Below are 11,345 nucleotides of genomic sequence, written 5' to 3'. Positions count from 1 at the left end.
GACCCTTGGTCCTTCAGGAGCTTGAAAGCGAAGAGGGGGGGACCTTCGCTTCGTTTCCCAGCCTTCTTGTGAGGTGCATCAGGCAGGTCCAGTCTTGAGGAGGTCCCTGATCCTGGAAAGGAAGAATCTCGGAGATCAGGAGTCATTGAGCTGCCCAAAGATGATGGGAAACCATTCCACCAATTCTACGTAGACACATCCCAAAAGAAAGATTAAAGATAGGTACACAACAATAAACCAGATCCCTGACTTGAGGAGGAACCCTTAGGTGTGGATACCAACCTACCTAAACTAACTCAATAAATGCTCTTGGATCCTGACTCTTTAGGATCATCTGAGTTGGTTTAGTTCAAGTAGCCCAGGATTCCAAAACAGGCATGCGCAGCAGGAACATCGGGGACATAATCAACAAGGTAGTTTTGCTGGGCTTGATGTTATTTAAGTGGGGCCTCAACCGTTCGCTTTTGGGATCTTAGGTGAACTTACATTTTGCTCAGACACTCCCACCCCATCCCAGAGTGTCCACAGCATGTCCTCCTGTTCTTTTCTCGGTGTTGAAAGACCAGGTGGCCCCAACGAGAAGTCCCTGCTTGGCTTCTTCTCGGTGGATTAACAATGTGTAGAAATCCCTCTGCTTCCTTTCAGGGGACGAGAGCTGTCAGGTGGTAGCACTGAATGGGACCCCCACTCATCACAGCATGTCAGCCATGAACTGGACCACTCACCATCCTTCCCACTTTATCCTTCTCGGGATCCCAGGCCTACAAGACTTTCATCTCTGGATCTCCGTCCCCTTCTGCTCCATCTACGTAATCTCCCTTTTGGGGAACACCCTTCTTTTGGGGGTCATCAAGAGCGAGCCGAGCCTCCACGAGCCCATGTACTTATTCCTCTGCATGCTGGCAATTGCAGATGTCATAATTTCCACTTCCACCATTCCCAAAATGCTCAGCATTTTCTGGTTTCAGGACAGGAGCATCCCTGCCGACGCTTGTTTAGCCCAAATGTTCCTGGTCCATTCTGTTTCCACCATGGAGTCCGGATTCTTTGCCACCATGGCCTTTGACCGCTACGTGGCGATATGCGATCCGCTGAGGCACTCTGCCATCTTGACCCACCGGGTCATCGCTAACATGGGCTTGGCGGTTTTTTTCCGAGGGACCATCCTCCTCTGCCCCCACCCCTTTCTGCTCAAGTGGCTCCCATTTTGCAAGGGCAACACCATTGCCCACACTTACTGCGAGTTCATGTCCCTGGTGAAGCTGGCATGTTTCAATAGTCGGATGGTCAGCCTTTTCAGCTTGATGGTGGCCTTCCTGACGGGTGGCCTGGACTTCCTCTTCATTGTGATGTCCTACGTCCTGATCCTCCGGACGGTGTTCAGGCTTCCCACCAAACAGGCCCGAATCAAATCTCTTAGCACTTGTGGATCACACTTCATTGTGATCTTGATAACCTACACTCCGGCATTTTTCTCCTTTTTCACTCATCGCTTTGGCCACAGGATCCCTCCAGGGGTCCACATCATGGTTGCCAACATCTATATCCTGGTTCCACCCATGATGAACCCCATCATCTATGGAGCAAGGACAAAGAAGATCCGGGAAGTTCTCTTTCAGACCTTCTGGATCCCATTTTCAGAAGACCAAGGAAAGAGAAAGGTTCCCTCCCTCTTTAGGATTCCTGGAATCCTAAAAAAATAATCCGAGGACTACCGTTACTGTCCTAGGATTACTACTATACACTGATTAGCAAGATTTGGTTCAAGTAGTAGGCAACCAAGAGTACCAATCTTTTCTCGGGAGGGGGCATGTTCCCAAGAAAATCCTCCCCATCTCTGACAATTCCACTCCCTTCTCTGAGATGCATTTTTTCAGCCTTTCCCCTGCAGAGGAATGGAAGGTGGGGATGGACGGAGTTTATAGATGAGAAAGACAGACTGAGCCTTCCGGTTGTTGATGCTTTCTTGAAGAACACTTTTCAACCATATCCAGGGAATTTCTCCTCCTTAATACTCAAAAACAGAGAAAACTTAGTTAAGGTAGATCCCAATAGCCTCAATATTGGCTATTGGGATCTGCCCATTGTGCCCACTGCTCAGCAGGGGTCACAGAAGGCTGGAACTCGTTGTGGAAGAAAAAATCTTCATCAGGGTTCAGTCCAACCTGGGAATAAACAACATGGCGACTGCTTTAGAAAGAAAGTTGCAGTTTATTGAAGAGGAGAGCCAGACAGAAAGATGGCTCTGGAAGAAAAGAGAGAGAGAGAGCACATGTAGGGAGTGGGTTTTTATACCCTCTGGGGCTCTTGAGGTTGTCTCCTGTTCCTGTTTGAGGCTTTGTATTTCCTGTGTCATGTATTTTGATCTGAATCTGAGTGTGCCCCTTTGGCATCTGTGGGTTAATCCTATTATGTCCTGTCTTAGAGTTTGGGTGGGGTATGTAGATTTTAGGTGTCTTTGTCTTCCTAAGTTTTGTAGCTGGAGAGCTCCAACATTGCTGGATTCTTTACATCTGCATTTCTACAGAGCCGGTTTCTGCTTGGGGGAGGGAGACTTGGGGCTATTAAGAAAAAAAACTGGGCCTGCTTTTCTGCCTCTTTAAGATCCTTTGAGGAAATATATTTTTCTGCCCTTTTAATATTTCCTTCTCTGGGGGGGGGGGGCTGACTTTCCACACTGTGAACTAAGGGGCTGATCAAATCTTGGCATTCATTTGCCGTTTTTAACCTCGCAAATCCACAAAAAAGTCCTGGAAGGTGAGATAACTTGGGAAAAGGAGGGTGGGGAGATGGGGTTGATTACTATTTTTTATTATTATTATTTATTGATTTTTCAAAAGGCAAACCGACTTTGTTTTCCTTTGAAGACATTTCGTTTCTCACCTAAGAAGCTTCTTCGGCTCAGAACCGAAAAAAGTTCTTCGATGAGAAGCAAAACGTCTTGAAGGATAAAGTCCAGTTGCCTCTTGGAAAAACATTTTGGGACAATCGTGACCTGGATGACTGAGAATCTCCATAGTCGTTATTATTTATTAAATGTATGTGCTGCCCCTCTCACTGATACCGTCAGAGCTTCTAGTTAGTACCAGGCAGATAATTTAGCTCTGAGATGGCCCAAAGCTGTCTCTGCACGACTGTCACTAACTAAAATTGCAACAGACGTGGCTGAAAGCACCCAAACCCGGAAGTGGGGAATGTTGTCCTTGATCTATCACAGTCAAAGGTCTAGTGCAGGGGTAGGCAACCTTGGCTCTTTTAGGACTGGTGGACTTCAACTCCCAGAATTCCTGAGCCAGCATGGGGGAAACTTTGGCCCCTTCATGACTCCTGGACTTCAACTCCCAGAATTCCTGAGCCAGCATGGCTCAGCTTGGAAACCTCTCCTTTTCCCCTCAGCTTGGCTGGCTCAGGAATTCTGGGAGTTGAAGTCCACGAGTCATAAAAGAGCCAAGGTTGCCTACCCCTGAACTAGGCCCTTCATGACTCGTGGACTTCAACTCCCAGAATTCCTGAGCCAGCATGGGGGAAACTTTGGCCCCTTCATGACTCCTGGACTTCAACTCCCAGAATTCCTGAGCCAGAATGGCTCAGCTTGGAAACCTCTCCTTTTCCCCTCAGCTTGGCTGGCTCAGGAATTCTGGGAGTTGAAGTCCACGAGTCATAAAAGAGCCAAGGTGGCCTACCCGTGGTCTAGTGGGAATTGGCCATAGGGTTCTCCTTCCATGGGCCTCTGAGTGTGGGCCCTCCTCTTTCCCTCTCTGTTCTGCAAGCAGGTCTTCGGGTGCACAGAAATGGCGAATCCAGCTTTTCACTGCGGACCAAGAATCTGTTGTAAATCTGAGGACGGCCAGTAAGACAGCCTGCTGTGTGTCCGTCCAAAATGAAGGTGAAAGTGCCTCTGTGAGATTTGGAAAAGCCCTCCCTCAAGGAGCCCTCCCTCTGTCTTCATCCTGGAGAAGAATATCTGGGGAGACCCCCCCACCCGCCCTTCCTTGCCCCTCCTCGGACACTCCTCAGCCCCTCCCGCTTTCTCCCAGCCCGCCGTACTTTCTGTAGCACCTCATACAGCAGGGGTCCCCAACCTTGGCCACTTTATGACTTGTGGACTTCAATTCCCAGAATTCCTCAGCCAGACAAGCTGGCTGAGGAATTCTGGGAGTTGAAGTCCACAAGTCATAAAGTGGCTAAGGTTAGGGACCCCTGTCATACAGCATTGATCCCTAGTGGTGAGTGGAGGGTCATCCTCATCTAACACCCTCCAGATGTCTTTTCTCCTCTCCCATAAAAGTTCTTTGAAAAAATTGTAAATTGGAAAAATGAAAAATAAATTATTGTTTTTTTTAAAAAAAAAGTTGTTTGAAAAAAATGATTCTCTGAGTTTTGCTTTGAGTTGTCACCAGACTCGCTGGTGTTCTTATTTAAAATCATTGAATCTGGTCTTGTGAACATTGTAGGAATTACCCCGTTATAAACAGTGCCTGCCTGTGACACACAGCAGTTACAGAATCCTCTGCTAGTAACATAATAATAATAATGATGATGATGATGATGATGATGATGATGATGATGATGATGATGATGATGATGATGATGATGATGATGATGATAAAATTAAACTGCTCTGGGACTTCAGAATTCCAACAGACAAGCACCTGCAATATAACACCCCGGACTTAACAATTGTTGATAAGAAAGACAAAAAAGTCTGGATAGTGGACGTGGCAGTGCCTGGAGACAGCAGAATAGATGAGAAAGAACTGCAGAAGATCACAAAATACAAAGACCTACAAATAGAAATAGAAAGACTGGGGCAAAGGCAAGCAAGGATAGTACCAATAGTAATAGGCACCTTGGGTGCAACCCCAGAACAACTGGAGCACCACTTGGACACCATCATCGGCATTGACAAATTCGCCATTAGTCAATTGCCAAAAGGCGGCCTTACTAGGAACCGCTTCCATCCTGCGACGAGATCTGTGATACCATCAAACATCCACATCTGCCTATCCCAGGTCCTTGGGAAGGACTCGATAGGTAGACAAAATGCCAAATCCAGTCTGAACATCTGGCTGATTGTGCGATGATCCATAATAATAATAATAAAGTTGGAAGGGACCTTGGAGGTCATCTAGTCCAACCCCCCGCTTCTCTGCAATGAATATACTGATCAGAAACTGTTGGATTCGGCCTGCTGGTTCCAGTGCTTCCTATTCCCTCTGCTGGGCAGAAGCCCGATAACAGCCAGGTTCGCCAGAATTATAGCTAGCACTGAGGAGGTTACCCGGCTGGTTCATTGTCAGACCTGCGGCCACAGAAACCTCCCCACAGAAACGACTCTTGGCTCCCTTTCTTGAGAAAGGCATAGTTTCATTAGAAGTCGCAGTGCGTTGCGTAGCTGGAACGGAGAATCACAGGCCCAAATCCCCAAGTTCAACTCTTCCCTCCCTTAGGCTCCCTCCCACTGACCACCCACCCCGTGCAACCAGTCAGGTTCACGCGGGATGTTTCCGTAATGGTCAGTTCAAGCGCAGGATGGCACGCAGCTGGTGTGCCGGGTGACCCCGAAGCAACGTCTGGCAGAGATACAGCACTTGCTTTCTCCTCCCCCCACTTGCCTTCCCCCCCTCCCCCCAGTTCATGGGGTCTGTCACTGGAGAGGAGCGAAGCACAGCCAGCGTGAGGAGGCAGCTGACATGCATGAAACATCTTCAGGAAAGTCACAGGGCACCGAGGACCCCTCGTAGTTCAACCCTGAGCCACAATTATTATTATTATTATTATTATTATTATTATTATTATTATTATTATTATTATTATTATTATTATTATTATTATTATTATTATTATTATGGATCATCGCACAGTCAGCCAGATGTTCAGACTGGATTTGGCATTTTGTCTACCTATCGAGTCCTTACCCAGGACCTGGGATAGGCATATTATTATTATTATTATTATTATTATTATTATTATTATTATTATTATTATTATTATTATTATTATTATTATTAGTCATCTAGTCCAACCCCCTGCTCAGGCAGGAAACCCTATACCCATGGTGGCGAACCTATGGTACGGGTGCCACAGGTGGCATGCAGAGCCCTCTCTTTGGGCACTCGCGCCGTCGCCCCAGTCCTAGGCCTTCAGCTGGGTTTTATAAAACCTTTTCGCTTTAGGCCTCCGCCACCATGTGCAAAAAAACCCCCCCGGTTCAATCATTCAATCAATTTCAACTCGCGGGGGAAAAAAAGATCTCGCAAAGTTGGAATTGATTGATTGAACTTTTTAATTCCCACCCAGTTTGCCGTTACCACTGCAGCCATGCCCACCCAATGGGCCACGCCCACCCAATGGGCCACACCCACCCAATGGGCCATGCCCACCCGGGACCCGATGATACATAAGTGGTTTTGGGGTGCCGTTTGGGCACTTGGTCTCTAAAAGGTTCACCATCACTGCCCTACACCATTTCGGACAGATGGCTGTCCAGTCTCTTCTTAAAAACTTCCAGTGTTGGGGCATTCACCGCTTCTGGAGGCAGGTGGTTCCACTGGTGACCAACCACATGGACAAAGGACGTTGCCTTGAGCAACTCCTGGGGGTCAGATTTCTCTGGGGTAAGCAGCCAGGGGCTCCCTGCAGGACCTACGTGTCTTGTAGAAGACAGTGATTGTCACGGGCCAGTTGTTCTATCTGTTCGCCCTATTGTCTAGGAACGACAACCTGCTCCAGAGCCTGCTAAGGGAGGGGGCGAGGGGCAAAAGGTCCCAGGCCAGAGAGCCTTTCTGTCCTTCCGCGTTCAGGAGGAAGAGAGGCTGACTCAACCGGTACTGAGGCTGCCTTGGTGTTCCCTTCTCCTGAGGCTGGTGGGGGAACCACAGGAAGCCCTGGAGGACTCAAGGGAGGAGACGACTCTCCATGGCTGCTATTCTCTGACATCACCCATCCTGACAGGGGAGGGCAAAGTGACCCGTGTTCCCTGTGGTGCCCGGTTGCCCTTGCCAGGAGACCTGCATTCTGTGTCTGGGCGGTGAGATCCTGGAGGGCAAGGAAGCCCCAGTGACCAGGAGAGGCTCATAAAGGCAGCTGAAATGCTTCTGAGGAAGGACTCCTGAGCACCCCTCAGCCAGCACCAGGTAAGACAAGCCCAGCCCGGTCAGGGTCACCCTGGGTCAGCCCTTTTCTGACTCTGCGTGTTCTGTGCACGGAGCCCTTTGGACCGGCTGAGGATTCTGTCTCTGGAGCTCAGCCAGCAATTCACTGGTTTTTAACTTCTGGATGAAGTTGGTGCAACAAATCTGCATATTCAGGTTAGACGGATGGGGCTTTGAGGGCCCCGATTGAAACCAGAGGGGGGGGTCTGTGAGGGAGGGAGGGCAGCCCTAGAGTCAGAGGGGGACCCCCTTCTTGCAGATTCTAGCCTTTTCAAGCCGGAAGGGGGGGTGGCTGAGCCCAAACTCCCACGCCCTGCAGACACCCAAGTTTATCCCCAGAGAAGGCAGCTTGTGTGCCTCCAACACAGGGAAGAATCCACCTTCTCTTCTAGGGCTCCCGTCATCCAGCTGCTCTCAGTTCCAGGATGCTGTCCCAGCATTTAGCCAGCATCTGCCTTCTTGCAACTGGAACCCAGTACGTTAAATGGTGGACGTTTCTGGATTTCAGGGCAAATTTCCTGACAGTGAGGGCAATAAACCATCACTTCAGAAGTTGTGGGTGCCCCATCACTGGAGGCCTTTAAAAAGAGGCTGGACTGCCATTTGCCCCAAATGATCTAGGATCTCCTGCTTGAGCAGAGGGCTGGACTAGAAGACCTCCAAGGTCCCTTCCAGCTCTGCTATTCTGTTCTGTCCTGTTCTTCTTGGAGAAAAAGCAAGCATATCGGAGTTTCTTCTTCTCCCATGAGGCCTGACTCCAGGGTCACCCAGGGGGAGGGATTAGGAAAACCCCCCATGCCAGCTAATACCAGCAAAGGTAGCTATGGCTGCTGCTGCTGTTGGTGTTTTAAAGGTCTGGATCAGCCTGTTGGCCGGGGAATTCTGGGAGCTGAAATCCTCACATCTTAAAGTGTCAAGGTAGAAAAACAGCTCTGGATGAATTCAGGCAAGAAAAGGCTAACTAGAGCTTATCTCCAGTCCCAGGCAGTGTGATTTCCAAAATCTGTGCCAAAGGAAGGTGACCTCTTTGCAGTCTTGTTCTCTTCAGTTACGGTGGGACCTGGCTGCTGTGGAAGATGGACCCTTGATCTGACCCAAGACGGCTCTTCTATGGGTGTCTCGCTTTTCCAACTCTCAATGTCACCACGTAGCCTGGTGGGCGACGGCCCCCACAAGTGGCAGCTGCCGTGATGGGCTGCAGTGAAGCAGAGGTTCCCAGGAAAGAGGGAACACCTTCCGGAAGGTAGCAGTGGGGACAAGAGGCAGCGCAGCCCAAAGAGAGAAAGGAGACAGAGAATACATTTACAGGTTCTACATTTAGACAAGAAAAACCAAATGTATAGGTATAGTATAGGGGGTACCTTGCTCAATAGTAGTAACTGTGAGAGGGATCTCGGAGTCCTAGTGGACAATCATTTAAACATGAGCCAGCCATGTGCTGCAGCTGCCAAAAAGCCAACACACTCCTAGGCTGCATTAACAGAAGGATAGAATAAAGTTCACGTGAAGTATTAATACCACTTTACAAGGCCTTGGTAAGGCCACACTTGGAATACGGCATCCAGTTTTGCTCACCACAATGTAAAAAAAGATGTTGAGACTCTAGAAAGAGTGCAGAGAAGAGCAACAAAGATGATCAGGGGACTGGAGGCTAAAGCATATAAGGAAAGGTTGCTGGAATTGGGTATGTCTAGTTTAACGAAGAGAAGGACGAGGGGGGACAGGATAGCAGTGATCCAGTATCTCAGGGGCTGCCCCAAAGAAGAGGCAGTCAAGCTATTCTCCAAAGTGCCTGAAGGCAGGACAAGAAGCAATGGATGGAAACTAACCAAGGAGAGAAGCAACCTGGAACTAAGGAGAAACTTCCTGACAGTGAGAACAATTAACCAGTGGAACTACCTGCCTCCAGAAGCGGTGAATGCTCCAACACTGGAAGTTTTTAAGCAGAGACTGGACAGCCATTTGTCTGAAATGGTATAGGGTTTCCTGCCTGAGCAGGGGGTTGGACTCAATGACCTCCAAGGTCCCTTCCAACTTTATTATTATTACTATTATCACTATTACTATTACTATTACTGTTGTTATTGTTGTTGTTGTTGTTATTATTATTATTATTATTATTATTATTATTATTATTATTATTATTATTATTATTATTATTATTATTATTATTATTATTATTATTATTATTATTACTATTATTATTCACTCCTTAGAATTTCCAAGCGGAAACCCATTAGGGTGAGAGTAGCAAGTAAGGGTTTAGTCTGGCAAGGTTGTGTCCCTTGTGTGTAAGCAAATAAAGAACTGAACTCTGGAGGAATTTCTCTAACTTATTCTTGGGTTTAGCCTGATAAGACCAGACAAGAAACATGGCCAGATTAGGGCTAGTTATTTCCAGGGATGCATCCCAACTAATATCCATCTTTCTGGTATTTTCAGGATCAAAATCCAACAAGAAACGAAAGGCAGCATGTCAGGAGGAACCCCAAATGTTTCTTTGGGTCCGTCCCAACCTCAACTCTCCATGCTCAGAGTCAAAAAGGTGCCATTCCTCATCTGAAGGAACATGCCAGGTGCTCCTGAGACCGCCCTCAACTCCTTGGCACTCCTCAACAGTTCCAGACGGAATCCATCGGTGGTCTGGCTGACGGGGATTCCTGGTCTGGAATCCAACCTCGCCTGGGTCTCCATCCCGTTCTGCGCCATATATCTCATTTCCCTTTTGGGGAACTCCGTTATTCTTTTGGTGATCAAAACAGACCAAAGCCTCCACAAGCCCATGTACATCTTCCTCTCCATGCTGGCTATCACAGATCTTGGTTTATCCATCTCCACCATACCAACCATACTAGGCGTCTTTTGGTTCAACGCCAGAAGGATCAGCTTCACTGCTTGTTTCACCCAACTCTTCTTCATCCACTCCTTCTCATTGATGGAGTCCTCTGTGCTCTTGGCCATGGCCTTTGATCGCGTTGTGGCCATCCGCAACCCCCTCAGATATGCCGCCATCTTGACCATGCCCAGAATCAGGAAGATGGGCCTGGCATTTGTGGCCAGAGCAGTGGCCTTGATCTTCCCGTTGCCCTTCCTTCTCAGAAGACATCGCTACTGTTGCGTCAATCTCCTCTTCCACTCCTACTGCCTCCATCAGGAGGTGATGAAGCTGGCCTGCTCAGACATCACCGTCAACACCATTTATGGCATGTTTGTCATTTTCTCCACAGTGGGGCTGGACTCACTCCTCATCCTCTTCTCGTACGTGGTGATCCTCAAGACTGTGTTGGGCATCGCGTCACGGGCAGACCGCCACAAAACCCTCGGCACTTGTGGCTCGCATGTCTCTGCAGTGTTGCTCTTCTACACACCAATGATTGGCTTAACTGTGATACACAGGTTTGGGAAGGATTCCCCGCTCTTTGTCCGTGTTTTTATGGGCTACGTGTACCTGCTGGTGCCACCCCTCATGAACCCCATTGTGTACAGTGTAAAAACCAAGCAAATTCGAGACAAGATCATCCAAATTTTCCTCAAGTGGTACACGAAAACTAGAAACTTCTGTTCTTAATACTAAATATGATGGTCCAAAATTCCATGAAAGGCAGGTCAAGTCTTCCAAAAGATTCAGAGAGACTTTCTCTGTGGATCAGGTCACATTCACACGCGTAGGGAACATAGGTTTCACGACTGAACTGTGAGGTCCCTGGTGCTCTCTGAACCTGGTTGGTTTCTTGCAGAGGTTCACCTCATCTTGCACCTCATCACCTGACTAGGTAACATCATCTGTGGTAGGGACACTCACATCTAGCACTGATGATGTTATCTAATTTGGTAATGAAATATCTGCCAGAAAGCAACCAAGCTCAGAGAGCACCAAGGACCCCATAAGAGTTCATGGAGAACTATGGAGTTGGAAGGGATCATGAGAATCATCTACTATGTTGTGAGCTAGAAAACCAATTTATGTTCCACAAGAGGTGTCTGTTCCACCTCTTCTCAAGGAGGTTCCACAACATGGCTAGGTCATATCTTAAGACTCAGCGTTGTGTCTGTTCCTTCGTTTCATTCCCACAGGGCATATCTGCAAGATCCTTCTATTATCTTTGTTTGAATGTCTTTTAATCACTCAATATCCCTCTGGAAACAGGGAAGGGGTGGGAACTCACTCCATCACGTGATGTAGGACTCAAA

General features: G+C 48.0%; 2 protein-coding genes across 2 annotated transcripts; both read left to right on the top strand.

The window, feature by feature from the left end:
• The first annotated feature begins 698 nt into the window (after positions 1-698).
• Positions 699-2,945, top strand: LOC107297862 (putative olfactory receptor 52P1). Its single transcript, XM_015827221.1, has 2 exons — positions 699-1,607; positions 2,889-2,945. The coding sequence occupies exons 1-2, from the start codon at positions 699-701 to the stop codon at positions 2,943-2,945; spliced, it is 966 nt and encodes a 321-aa protein (XP_015682707.1).
• Positions 2,946-9,723: 6,778 nt separating this feature from the next.
• On the top strand, positions 9,724-10,722 carry LOC107297861 (olfactory receptor 51G2-like). The gene has a single exon (XM_015827220.1). It carries the CDS (start codon positions 9,724-9,726, stop codon positions 10,720-10,722), a length of 999 nt encoding a protein of 332 aa, XP_015682706.1.
• Positions 10,723-11,345: the final 623 nt, after the last annotated feature.

This window comes from Protobothrops mucrosquamatus, unplaced genomic scaffold (genome assembly GCF_001527695.2).
Source record: "Protobothrops mucrosquamatus isolate PMUCROS unplaced genomic scaffold, P.Mucros_1.0 scaffold3567, whole genome shotgun sequence".
Taxonomy (NCBI): domain Eukaryota; kingdom Metazoa; phylum Chordata; class Lepidosauria; order Squamata; family Viperidae; genus Protobothrops; species Protobothrops mucrosquamatus.
This window is presented reverse-complemented; position numbering and strand designations above follow the sequence as displayed.